Source organism: Bos javanicus, chromosome 21 (assembly GCF_032452875.1).
Source record: "Bos javanicus breed banteng chromosome 21, ARS-OSU_banteng_1.0, whole genome shotgun sequence".
NCBI classification, from domain to species: Eukaryota; Metazoa; Chordata; class Mammalia; order Artiodactyla; family Bovidae; genus Bos; species Bos javanicus.
In genome coordinates, this window is record NC_083888.1 from 55,555,272 (window position 1) to 55,569,249 (window position 13,978).

At 50.0% G+C, this 13,978-nt stretch overlaps 1 protein-coding gene across 4 annotated transcripts in view; it reads right to left on the reverse strand.

Annotated features, from left to right (window-relative positions):
- Positions 1-13,978, reverse strand: part of CCDC88C (coiled-coil domain containing 88C) — a 144,250-nt gene that overhangs the window by 70,621 nt on the left and 59,651 nt on the right. For 3 of the 4 annotated variants that reach the window (XM_061395102.1, XM_061395101.1, XM_061395103.1), the window contains one exon: positions 9,101-9,170. In XM_061395102.1, coding sequence (XP_061251086.1) covers positions 9,101-9,170 — 70 coding nt within the window. Of the gene's footprint in view, positions 1-782; positions 5,972-9,100; positions 9,171-13,978 lie in introns of those variants that run through there. The other variant, XM_061395104.1, reaches the window with a different exon arrangement.

The following is a 13,978-nucleotide window of genomic DNA, read 5'->3' on the forward strand; positions in this document are numbered from 1 at the left end:
CATCTCAAGACTCACCCACACAGGCACAGCTCTGTGTGCCCTCCTGGGGGCTCTGCTTACACTGAGAAGACCTGTTATTACTTTAGCAAGGTTACCTTGGGTTCCATAAGGAACAGTATGGGCACATGGGGACCCTCCATTAATATCTGTCCTGGGTCACGGGGTAGGAGGAGACGGGCACCTCTACATGCCACCTCACAGCCTGGAGGGCGACTCCTGTCAAACCCTCACCAAGATCTCTTACACCTGGAACATTATACTTGTGACGCCCATCAGGCACACCCCCATTTATTTAATTAGTCATTCAACAAATGTTTATCACAGGTGGACTCTGCAGGCACCGAGTTGCACATCCGTGTGAAATAGCGCAGGGGTGCTCCAGAGTGTACCCTGACCAGTGACCTCCCGCTTATCCCCACGTCTCTCCTGCACCTGGCCCAAATCTGCCCCCAGCCGCAGGGATACCCCCACCACCTCATGGAGGTAACGAGAACCTCTGCCCTGGTCACAGAGACAATCTGAAACAGCCACATCAAGCCCCTCAGACCAGCACCGCCAGAAATGACTCCCGAGCCCAGCCTGCCCAGGGCACAGAAGCTGAGAGCTAATTCATTTCCCAGCACCAAACAACTGAGGATCAGAAAGGGAGATGGAACCCTAAGAAAGCAGAATCTGCACTGGCTGGAGGTGAGGCGATAGCTGAGGTGATCAGAGAAAGGGTCCCCCCACCATGCACCAGGCAGAAAACACAAAGCCCAAACATCATCGGGGAACACAGAGACCTTTGACAAATAACAGCTCGTCCCTCCTCCTCGGACGGCCACAGCCACAGAGAGCAGACCCAGTGGACGCCATGCGTGCTCACGCAGCCGGGGAGTCCCTCTCTGTGTACGGCCCATCGCTAGGAGGCGACCAAACAAAGTCCGGTTTCCAGGCAGGTCCTGCGGCTGCTCCAAAGGCCGGCATCCAGCCGCACCTGAACGCTCGCCGGGCTTGGTAGTGTTACTCAAGTGCTTCACGTTCCTGGAAGAGCCAAGTGCTGGCTCTCGGCTCCAGTGCCCAGCACCCCCCTCACTCTGGGTGGACTGGAAACTCATTTCTGAGTCCAGCGGGCAGCACAGAGCTGAAGGAGCAGGCTGCAAGCCACGCCATGTGAACCCCCGCGTGGGCACTTTTCTGAACCTGCTCCCTCAAGAATGAACTGGAAACATGAATAGGATCAAGGCCAATGAGATGAACTTTTATTTACTAACTTCTTCCCTCCTCATTTGAAGGACCTATGTGCGTGCGTCAAGTCACTCAGTTGTGTCCGACTTTCTGTGACCCCATGAACTGTAGCTCCCGAGGCTCCTCTGTCCATGGGATTCTCGAGGCAAGAACACTGGAGTGGGTAGCCACGCTCTCCTCCAGGGGATCTTCCCGGCCCAGGGATCGAACCTGTGTCTCACATCTCCTGCACTGGCAGGTGGGCTCTTTACCACTAGCGCCACCTGGGAAATCCTAAAGGACCTAAGGTTTTTGCAAATGCAAACATAAAAAAAAACACATGGGGTAAGAATTCAGGAGAACTAAAAAGAACAGCCCAAGTTTGGGAGAAAGAACACAAGACCTGCATTGCTCATTAGCCTCTAAGGGCAGACCCTTGACTCCCCTATGTTGCTTGGCAAGTAGGGTGCTGGGGGCAGGCGGGGGCAGGTAGCACAGAGCACAGGGTGATGGCCGGGGAGGTAAGACAGCCGCCTGCTTTCTCAAAAAACAATCTCGGAGGCAGGAAGACTGCTCATATCAACCCGACATGGAGCCCTCTCCCTGTCGCAGGGCTGGAGGTGAGCCAGCTCCCTGGCGCACCGGCCCTTGGAGGTTCCAGCTTGTCATCAGAGGCAGAGCTGTGCCTTGAGGGAAGGTTTCTATGGGATCTGAGAAACACTTCAAGGACGTCCTTGACAAGCGAGCAAGTAAACACTTAGAGGGTTAAATATTAAATTCCAAGGAGTCTCAGGAGTTCCGTTTCCTTCTGGCCTTTGAAACCTAAACTTCAGCTGTGATAGAACACTTCCTCCCTGCACCCTAGGCTCGCTGCTCCTCCTGGGACTGCTGGTACACTCCCCCTCCTCCAGGCTCATCCCACGTGGACACTCGCACTCTGCTGCTCTGTTCAGAGTTCCCTGAGGCTCTGCCACATATTGCCTCCTCCAGGAAGCCTTCCTGACCTGCCCAGGGAAGAACTTATTACCCACCGTGTATTCTGTGGGAAGCACACTCACACTGCTTCTCGCCCTGGAGCAGGCTAGTGATGGACCCCATCTTCCTCCTCTCTTGCCCCAGTGCAGACTGGGGGCTCCATGAGCAGACACAGCCTGTTCATCTCCGCAGCCCCTGGACCCACAGTGGGCATTTTACAAGGAGAGCTTGAGGCGGGCTTGGGCTGAGCTCCTCTGAGCCTCTGGCCCAGGGGTGCCACTCAGAGGAGGAAGAAAGCAAGAGGTTCTCATCTTCTATGTGGGAGGGTCAGAAATCGGCCTTCTGGTTCCTTCAGCTGGAGCAGCAGAAGAGAGGCCTGCATGAACTGTGAAGGAAGCACGTTCACAGCGTCGGTGGGCACAGACTCCCTGACTCCTCAAGGGGCTTCCCCTGTCCCTGGAAGCCCCTTCTGTAACCGTGGTGAGAGTGAAGACTGAGGATGAGGACCAGATCTCTGAACAGCAAAGAACAGATTCCCCAAGGCTACCCTCCAAGGTCCCAGCCATATTCACAGACAGGACCCTACAGGGTGCAAACACAGGGTCAGCCCCTCCAGAGACCCACGAATCTTGACTGGCATTTAGAACTTGAGAAATGCCAGGCAGAATAACGATGATGGCAGGTCATATATAACCATCTGCATGACTTATGGTGATACACATATCTCTGCATCTCTTACTTACAGGACCACCACGCTGAGTGCCTCGGAATGAGTTCCCTCCCCTCTCTGGGCAGGGTTTCTGTACCTACACGGCTCCCACCTTTCCATTCTAAACAGCTTGGGAGCGATCAGCAATTCACAAGTCTGAAACCCACTACCGAGCTTGGATACAAACCTTGGAAGACAACACAGTGCCCTCTTCCAGCATGACTGCTCTATGATTCATCGCAGAAATTAATTTGCTAACACCCTGGCTTCTTGTCAGAGCAATCTAGTCTTTTTCATGTGGGTAGCACGGTGACAAGCCTGGCTGCAGAGAAATCAGGGTGTGGCGCTCTGGCAAGCACTTTACAGATGCTGCAGACACTGGGATCCCTTGGTTCTCATGTAGAATACACTCTTCAATAAACCAGGTAAATATGTTTCATGGAAGCATAGCTAGCCAGGCAAGGGTGCGAGCAGCTTCCAGTGCAGCATCACCAGCCTAGGGCAGCCGCACACGTGGTGTTGAGCAGAGGTCGACTCTCATTTGACCCTGACCACTGACACTTGACAGTTTTATCTGTGGGAGCACGTGGCTAACATCAGTAAGGAGCACTAGCTTGATGGAAGAGGGAAGTGGGGACAGGACAGACAAGTAGATAAAGTCCGTTTCCAGCACTTACGCTCTACTTATTTGGCACCTACTACGTGCCAGGCACTGCTCTAGATACCTAGAAGACGCTGGCGGGGACTTCCCTGGTGGCCCAGTGGCTGAGATTTTTGCACGCCGCAACAAAGATCAAAGATCCCACGTGCCACAACTAAGACATGGCAGAGCCAATCAATCAATCAATAAAAACTATTAAAAAAAAAACCCAAAACCACACAAGACATTGGCAACAACAACAAATCCCCTAAAATTCCTGCCTTCGTGACAGATTACATCCTAGAGGGGGAAAAAACAAGCAATGGGGGAAAAAAACAAGCAATGCAGCAGACAGGGAAAAATAAGTAAATGAGAGAGCGTCGTGGAGGGTGATAAATGTTATGAAAGAAAAGAAGGCAAAGCAGGATGAGAGAACAGAAGTCCCAGGGAGAAGGAGGATACAGCTACACACAGGGAGGTCATCAGGATGGGGTGCACTGAGAAGGTGACATCTGAGCAATGACTTGAAGGATCTATTCCTTTTTCCAGTAGTCACATATGGATGTGAGAGTTGGACCATAAAGAAAGCTGAGCGCCAAAGAATTGATGCTTTTGAACTGTGGTGTTGGAGAAGACTCTTGAGAGTCCCTTGGACTGCAAGGAGATCCAACCAGTCCATCCTAAAGGACATCAGTCCTGAATATTCATTGGAAAAACTGACGCTGAAGCTGAAACTCCAATACTTTGGCCATCTGATGCAAAGAACTGACTCATTTGAAAAGACCCTGATGCTGAGAAAGATTGAAGGCGGGAGGGAAAGGGTACAAGAGAGGATGAGATGGTTGGATGGCATCATTGACTCAATGTACTTGAGTTTGAGTAAGCTCCAGGAGTTGGTGATGGACAGGGAAGCCTGGCATGCTGTAGTCCATAGGGTTGCAGAGAGTGGGACACGACTGAGTGACTGAACTGAAGTGATTCCTGTGAATATCTGGGAAAAGCATTTCAGGCCAAGGGAACAGAGTTAGAAGGCCACCCAGGTGCTAGGCAGGAGAAGGATGGTGGCGGCTGGAACCAGGGGGGCAGTGGGGCAGGAGGAGAGAAGAGTGCGGCTCTGGTGCAGGTAGAGCCAGGGCACCTGCCTGAGGGATGGGAGTGGGGTCGGAGAGAAGGATCAGACGTGGCCGCCTGGAAACAAGACGAAGGACAGCCTGCGACACCAGTCCCGGCAGCCTGCACTTGGCCCAGCCGCCGGGGAAGGCTCTTCTGCTGTGCACCCGTGGACGAACGTGAGAGGCCTACAGCAGGGTCCAGGGGACCCCAGGCCAGGCTCCAAGAAGTGGGGTCCACAGTAATGAGGCGCCAGACAAGATGCTTCCCCAGGGACAGGTATCCAAGGAGACGGGAGCAAAATCACGCAGTCAGAGAGGAAATGCAGAGATGATTCGAGGTACAGACAGGAAAGCAGAGAATGGGGACTGGAGGCCAGGAGGGCAGCCACTGAGGACAGATTTTTAAATATATGAAGTCTTTTCTCATATTCACTGAACTGCCCTTGAATCCCACCTGAGGTAGGGAAAAAAGAGAACATCTTTTGTCTGTTGGGTGCAGGATGACAGACATACAGAAACATCTCATAGTGTGAGTCGTGCCATCTCCCTTGTTTAGGTCAGAGGGAGGGGGACAAGTGATTGGTGTTCTGGGATCATTCAGTGTCACTGTGTGTGTGACTGTGTGTGTGTGTCTCTCCATGGAGGTGCATTTACCAAAACCAAAAAATAACCCCAAACTGAAATGTTATAAATGACGGTACAGTGTCAGCATCAGCTAAAAAGAACACAGGTGTGCTCCTGAGCTGGATGACAAAATTTGTTTAAAAAAAAAAAAAAGCCTCCCATCCACCCCTTCTAGGCAACCACACAAGAAAAAACCAACTTTATTCTTTATTTTAAATGAAGCCCCAAATGCTTCACCCACCTACTTTTAAAATTTAAAACAGAAAACACCATTCCACAAATGTGTCTCGGGCACTCATGTTTGCTTCTTCTTGCTGGTGCCTATCCCCTGACAACCTTCTTGCTCTCAGAGTTCCCCTGAGACTCCTGTCAAAACCTACCCATGCGTGCTCCCAGCTCTCATCCCTCCAGCCTCGCTCTGGGGGAGGCAGCCCCTCCCCTCTCGGCAGAAGCCGCCGTCAGTCAGCCCTGCCTGCTGGGGGCCCTCTCAGATTGCCGCACTGGGTGGAATTCTCGTCCTTAACTTTCCCAGAGGTCCCCGTCTCATCTTAACTTCTCCATTGAACTGGGGCCGGAACCTATTCGACTGATATAAGTTGATTCCATACGGCCCTAGGGACTTGGAGACATTCCATTCACCTGTCCATTTAAAGGGCTTCCCTGGTGGCTCAGACGGTAAAGAATCTGCCTCCAATGCAGGAGACCTGGGTTCGATCCCTGGGTCAGGAAGATCCCCTGGAGGAGAGCATGGCAACCCACTCCAGAATTGCCTGGAGAATCCCCATGGACAGAGGAGCCTGGTAGGCTACAGTCCATGGGGTTGCAAAGAGTCAGACACGACTGAGTTTAAAATCCATTAAATTTTGAACTGAGTTTAAAATCAGCTTCCCGAGAGTGTTCTCAAACTGGATTGTGAGGAAGGCTGTACCACTTTGTACATTTATGGGGGGGAAAAAATCACTAAACTGTATACTTAAAATAGGTGAATTTCAGTCTTCCCTGACAGACCAGTAACTAAGATTTCACGCTCCCAGTGCAGGGGGTACAGGTTCAACCCCCAGTGGGGGAAGATCCCACATGCTATGTGGAGTGGCCAAAAAAAAAAAAAAGGTTAATTTTATGGTATGCAAATTATATCTTAATAAAGCTATTTAAAAATCAGTGTCCACATCTTCGCAGGTGTTTCTGTTCACTGCCAGACTCGAGGTGGGACCTGGGTTCCCTGCATGTGGACAGTCTCTCTCCCCATGTGATTCAGAGAGGCTGGAACAGAGAGGCTCTGAAGGCAGGGCTGGAGCCAGGGTTCTGGTGAGCAGAGGTGCCTTCTGGAGAAGGGGCCCCCCACAGCAGTAGGAAGGGAGGGGCCAGCACAGGAAGGTGGCAAACCACGCAGTGTGATGGGGTGATGGGTGACACGGTGGGGGAGGAAGACGTGTTTAGCACGAGAATGACTCATAAATGTTAGTTGCTCAATCGTGTCCAACTCTTTGTGACCCCATGGACTGTAGCCCACCAGGCTCCTCTGTCCATGGGGATTCTCCAGGCAAGATACTGGAGTGGGTTGCCATGCCCTCCTCCAGGAAATCTTCCTGAACCAGGGATCAAACCTGGGTCTCCTGCATTGCAGGCAGGTGTTTTACGATCTGAGCCACCAGATTAACTCATACGTCACTGTCATTTTTGTAGGTCAAAATGGTTAAACACTGGCAATTGCCTGAGCTGTTCATGTGGGATAAGGACCAGGGCTCAGGCCCAGGGTTCAGGTGGAACAAACTCCCACTCAAACTCCCCTCTGCTCATGGGTCAAGTGGCTGAGGGCCTGTCACTTCGACCCTGCCATTCTCTCATCTATAAATGCGACGGCACGGCCACACCCCAGAAGCACATTTTCACTTCCGCTTTTAAATGCACGTCTGGTGCCTAGCACACGCTGGGTCCCGAGTGTTCAAGCAGGGAGAGACCTTCTTTCCTGCTCCTCTGCTTTCCTCTCCTCATCTGACAACGCTGTCTCTAGAGCAGGTGGAACAGCAGAACTATGCCTGAACCACCAACCTCTCTGGGCACCTCTCTCTTAATACCAGTCCCCCAAATAAGGCAGGACAAGCAGCACAGTTCTGCTAAGCAAAGCAGTCCCTCATTTTCCTCATGTTACTGCTGAAACACGAGAGAGTCCCAGCTGTCCCTGGTGCCCGGGGCTGCATCTGGCATCCCCTACCTGGTGGTTTAATCGTAAGTCATGTCTGACTCTTGCAACCCCGTGGACTGTAAACAGCCAGGCTCCTCTGTGCATGGGGTTCGCCAGGAAAGAATACTGGAGTGGATTGCCATTTCCTTCTACCTAGGGGAACCATGAAATAAAGCCAGAAAACAAATGGCTCCAGGGCAGAGCCAAGGACAGCGCAAACCAAGGGCTCCCTGTTACTAACACAGCAAGTAGAGAAGGGCGTTACTGCCAGGGGCTGCCAGGTGGGTCTGGGTGTACCCTGAAGAGCCAATGTGATGCTCATGGGCCGGTGGCACTGAAGATGAACAGGAGATCAAAGAAACCCTTTCCTTGGGCTCTTGCAGAGAACAGGGGAGTGGGGTCCAAGAAGGACCCCTCCCCATGAGCAAAGTGATTTCATGCTCAGCTTCCCTTGACCCAGTGCCCCCAGAAGCTGCTGCTGCTGCTTTCAGGGCCAGGGCTCCTCAACGAGGAACATCCTCGGCGGGTCACAAGGTGTACCGCTCCTCTGCGCTCCAGACGACCTGAGCTCACGTGGACGGGCTCCCCTGAGAGCAGGTCGAGGAGGTACCCGCAGAGGCAAGCTTCAGCTCCTCCCGCAAAAGCCTCTCATGGTGGGATCCTTTCCACATGCCCTGACCCCACACCCAGTCCAGGAGGCTCCCAAGGTCTCCACGGGAACCAGGGGAGTCCCAGCCAGCAGGCACATCTGTCCCTGGGGCCCACAAGTTTCCATCCATGAGCCACAGGTTCAGGTCAACACTCAAGACCATGGAGGGGAGGAAAGGAAGCACCCCGTTCAACTCACAGTGCATTAATCCTCAGGTTGGAGCTAAGCTCTGGCTTTCTGTGAGGTGTCCGGGAGGACATTTCAGGCTTTCAAAGTCATACCAAGTGTCCAAGACCAGGACTCAGGACCTTGCCCACTCGGGCCCCAGAGACCAGCGGGAGATGTGAGAACGGACGCGTGACAGGGGGTCCCAGTGAATGTGCATGGGGCAAATAAAGCGGCACAGGATACCAGCGGAAGGGTGTTAGTTCCCTCCAAAGATTCTCTCCCAGGTGGCTCAGAGGCTAAAGGATCTGCCTTCAAGACAGGGGACCTGGGTTCGATCCCTGGGTCGGGAAGATCCCCTGGAGGACAGCATGGCAACCCACTCCAGTATTCTTGCCTGGAGAATCCCCATGGGCAGAGGAGCCTGGTGGGGTACATTCCATGGGGTCGAAAAGAGTCAGACACGACTGAGCGACTAACACTTTCCCTTTCAAAGATTTTTTCTTGTCAATAGGGACCACACCCCATGATGGTACGAGGAGAGACCCCTGGGTGGTGGGGGAGCCACCATATTACTTCAGCCCCACAGACCAAGGAAGCGGTGCTTCACCTGCCTTGGAACTCCCATCTGAGCGGTCGTGAGGATATATTCTTAAGGAAGAAATGTGCTCTTGGCGTAAAGCCTTGGGGTTATAAGCCCATCCTTTACAATCATACCCAAATGAGCACGTGTTTTCACTGTGCTGGCTCCAGGCTGGCAGCCAGAGCTCTGCCTCCAACAGCTGCCCAGGGCACAGCCCAGGCTCCACGGGGGGTGAGGGCGGCCTCCACTCACCAGACAGCGGGTCTTTGCCAATCATCAAGACATTAGGCAAATTCATGACGATCAGCTGCTGGAGAACTTCCTATGGAAACAAAGGGGAAAGGATGCCATTAAGAACAGAAAACAAAATAAAGACTGATTAAGAAAATTACAGTGTACCAAGAAACTGGAGGAGTGTGCAGCCATTATGAAAACAGTTGCTATGAAAATACTATATATATATATATATATATATAATAGGAAGGAAAACGTAAGATATAAATAAATGAAAAGTCCAAACAGCTAACTGTGCTTCTGCCTTGATTATTACTAAATAAAAATTATGTCTGCATGTGTACAGATACTTTGGGGGAAAAGAAGATATATTAGATGCTATATTAGTAGGACTAGCAGTGAGTTTCTTTTAAAGGATGTCTTTATTTTTATTGTATGATTTGCTTGTGCAACTAAAAAATGCAGAATAAACATTAAAAGGGTTTCCCTTGTGGCTCAGCTGGTAAAGAATCTGCCTGCAATGTGGGAGACCTGGGTTCGATCCCTGGGTTGGGAAGATCCCCTGGAGAAGGGAAAGGCTACCCACTCCAGTATTCTGGCCTGGAGAATTCCATGGACTGTATAGTCCATGGGGTTGCAAAGAGTCAGACACAACTGAGCAACTTTCACTTTCACTTTGAAACATTAAAAGAGATGTTACTGAGTCTTTACAAACTGACAATTCAGGATTCTGGCATTCAGTACGTCTTTGGTACAAGCTGTAAATAAAGACACTTCTCTTTTTTCAGCAGTGACTTCCCTGTTGCTGTGGTTCGGTCACTCAGTCATGTCCAACTCTCTGTGACCCCATGGACTGGAGCACGCAGTCCTTCCCTGGGGGAGGGATAAGTCAGAGCTAATCCGAAGCCCCCACACACACCCCCAGAGACGTGGCACACAGGAGATGCCCAGCCTCCTGCCCTCACACCAAGGGTCCCTGAAGGAAGGCCCAGGCATCAGCCATCGACATGCCCCCTTGTCATGGGGGTTTTAATAAGTTCCCATCCGAGTGTGCTGGCCCACCGCTCACATTTCCCAGAGTACTTCTCAGGGCAGGTTGGTCTCCCCTGCCCACATGTGCCTTGTTTCTCACAAACCCAGAAGATAAAATATCTAATTCTACAGAAGACAAGCGAGGCAGTAGGATTCAGTAATATTCTTGGTCTTGCAAAAGTGGTCACCATAGAAACTCTTGACCAACAAAGCTCCGCTTACGCCTTTAAAAAAAATGTTTCCATTGAGAGACAACTTTTTTTCCAGCAGTCACTCTACTGCATGGCGTGAGGACTCTCTGAACTCAGGACACTGCCAACCAGCGCTTATGAATTAAAAGGGGACAGTGAACACAATCGGCTAATCCCGCAGGGCCCAGCTGATCACCTCGGAGCTCTCTGAATCCTCAGATGGGAATGGCAGCCTTGGCAAGCTCGCCAGGAGAGGCCGACACCGTCACAGTCTCAGCTACAGACTGTGCTGAGTGCTGCTGCAGCTGCTGATTTCCAACACCCCCTGAAAGGCGTTCAGGGTGGACAGGAGAAGGGAGGCACTCTGTGCTTGGGGGAAAAACTGGCAGGAGGGGTCTTCAAATAATTAGGTATTTTCAGGAGCTGATTTTCTGAGCCCAATTCTTATATCTCCCCATGTCTAGAAAAGCACAAAAATCCTTCACAGTGACAACCGTTCCTCATGACTAGCAGAAAGCTTTACCAGACTAGCAGAAGCCTTCTGGAAAAAATATGTGCTTGACTGCGTGTACTCCCCCTTCACCCAAATCACGTATACAATGACCTCCCCCTACCCTGCCTCTTTGGAGCAGCTTCTCAGAGCTATCTGAGGTGCTGTCTCCCAGGCTGCAGTCCTCACTCTGCCCCAAGAAAAAGTTAATCATCAGACTCAGTGCATGTTTTTAAAGTCAACAACAGAATGTGCAAAATGAACTGCTCCACCCTCCTTATTATCTTTCCATGGCTCCCACCACACCAGAAATTGAGGAGGTGTACCCCACTCCCAAACACTCCGGGCTCCTCTGTGCTCAGTGTTGGAGGACATCTTTCTTTATGATCTGAGGTCACATGTCACTGCATCTGAGACGGCCAGTGTTTTCTCAAGCCAAGTCTCAGTGTTGGGCAGAGTCTGAGTTGTGTAACAGCCTCAGCCTTCCTTCAGGGCTTGGAAAAGTCAAGGCAGTCTCTCTCAACTGGATGTGCTCACCAAAGGATTCCGCAGTAGCACCCTCGGGCAAAACACACACAGCCAGTAAAATCAGATAAATCCACTCCCAGCAAAAGGAGGGACTCCCAGCCAAGTCAGCCGTTCTGTCACGGCTTCCCTGGTGGCTCAGGCAGTAAATAATCTGTCTGCAATGCAACAGCCCCGGTTCGACCCCTGGATCGGAAAGATCCCCTGGAGAAGGAAACGGCAACCCACTCCAGTATACAGTCCATGGGGTTGCCAAGAGTCAGACTGACTTAGGGACTAAACCACCAAGAACTGCTAAGTCACATCAAAACTAAGTCACTTTAACTTGGGGACATTCAATAAATAATAACATTGCTAGCAATGTCACGGAGTCCCTATCTGGTCTCAATGCTAAACTCAAGTGCTCAGCCCAACTTCTAGAAGATTTCCTTGTTATCACTGTCAACCAACTACATTCCCTTCTGGAGTCTTGGCTGGTTTCTGCTCTGCTGTGGTGCAAGTGTCTGGAGCACCAGCCCTATTATCAGGGTGCTTGAAGAGGGTGCACATGTTTATAAAGGAAATTTGTTGTTGTTCAGTGATTCAGTCGTGTCCGACTCTTTGCGACCCCATGGACTGCAGCACCCAGGCTTCCCTGTCCTTCACTATTTCCCAGAGTTTGCTCAAACTCATGTCCATTGAGTTGATGGTACCATCCAACCATCTCATTCTCTGTCGGCCCCCTTTCCTGCCTTCAATCTTTCCCTGCATCAGGGTCTTTTCCAGTGAGTCGGCTCTTTGTATTAAGTGGCCAAAGTATTGGAACTTTAGCTTCAGTCCTTCCAAAGAATATTTAGGACTGATTTCCTTTAGGATTGGCTGGTTTGATCTCCCTACTGTCCAAGGGACTCTCAAGAGTCTTCTCCAACACCACAGTTCAAAAACTTCCATTCTTTGGCATTCAGCCTTTTTTATGGTACAACTCTCACATCCATACTTTACTCCTGGATAAACCATAGCTTTGACTAGACAGACCTTTGTTGGCAAAGTGATGTCTCTGCTTTTTAGTAAGTTGTCTAGGTTGGTCATAACTTTTCTTCCAAGAAGCAAGCGTCTTTTAATTTCATGGCTGCAGTCACCATCTGCAGTGATTTTGGAGCCCCCAAAATTAAAGTCTGTCACTGTTTCTATTGTTTCCCCGTCTATTTGCCATTTAGTGATGGGACCAGATGCCATGATCTCAGTTTTTTGAATGCTGAGTTTTAAGGCAGCTTTTTCACTGTCCTCTTTCACCTTCATCAAGAGGTTCTTTAGTTCCCCTTCACTTTCTGCCATTAGGTTGGTGTCATCTGTATATCTGAAGTTACTGATATTTCTCCTGGCAATCCTGATTTCAGCTTGAGCTTCATGCAGCCTGGCACTCTGCATAATGTACTCTGCATGTAAGTTAAATAAACAGGGTGACATTATACAGCCTTGACGTACTCCTTTTCCGATTTGGAACCAGTCTGTTGTTCCATGTTCGGTTCTAACTGTTGCTTCTTGATCTACATACAGGTTTCTCAGGAGGCAGGTCTGGTGGTCTGGTATTCCCATCTCTTTAAGAATTTTCCACAGTTTGTTATGAAGCAGATACAGAATGTGAAATCATCTTGAAGGTCTCTGCAGTAATGTAAAGCTGAATTTTTATGCTAACGATAACCTAAGCAAAAGACTGCTGGGAAATACTTCTGGGAAATCCATGTATTCTCCTTCTAAACCTGGAAGTTTAATTTTATCTAATTTGGGCTTTCTAATTTTCCCACAATATGTATGTATCACTTGCACAGTTAGGAAGTAATGTTTCATGAACAATGTTTTATTGATGTGTTCCTTTCAAAGCCTCACGGGTCTCCTAAGATTTAATCCTGTGGCCCAAAATACCTCTAAGATCTTAATTGTTCCCCCCGAAGGACCATTAATCGTATTCCAGCAAAAATAGCCTCGGAGGTTTGAGTACCACGGTGAGAACTGTCTAGCAGAAATACATGAGAAACATTCATTTCGAATGTTCTTTATACCTGAGGCTGATTGATGTTGATGTATGGCAGAGGCCAACACAATATTGTAAAGCTATTATCTCCCCAATTTAAAAAAAGAAAAGTAAAAAGAAACAAATGACAACATACAAATAATATACCTTAATTAAACCAACATTTCCAAAATATTATTGCTTCACCACCGAATCAACATAAAACCATGAAAGAGATGATTTGATTTCACACTTTTTTTCACACTAAGTCTTTGAAATCCACTGTGTAGTTTACACTCGCAGCACATCAGAATTTGAATGCCAAACTGTCATTGGAAACATGATCTGAATAAGTAGATTCACACACCCAAGTTGTTCCAAACACACTTACAGTTCTTCCAATAACTGAATTCCAGAATTGGTTTTTCAATCTAAGTAAATGAAAAATTCACTTCCTCTGTCACACACCAGCCACTTCTGGAGGCGGCACCAGCCACATGTGGCTAGTGGCCGTCATGCTCCACAACACCAGAGACAGGGGAGCCAAGCAAATGCGTCTCCTCGGGGTGGCGGGGCCTCCAGGGCGACAGGCCAGGCCCTCATCTAGTGGGGACGTGAGGAGGCTGCTGACGAATGGACCCTCCCGCCTGCTACTCAGAACAGAAGGC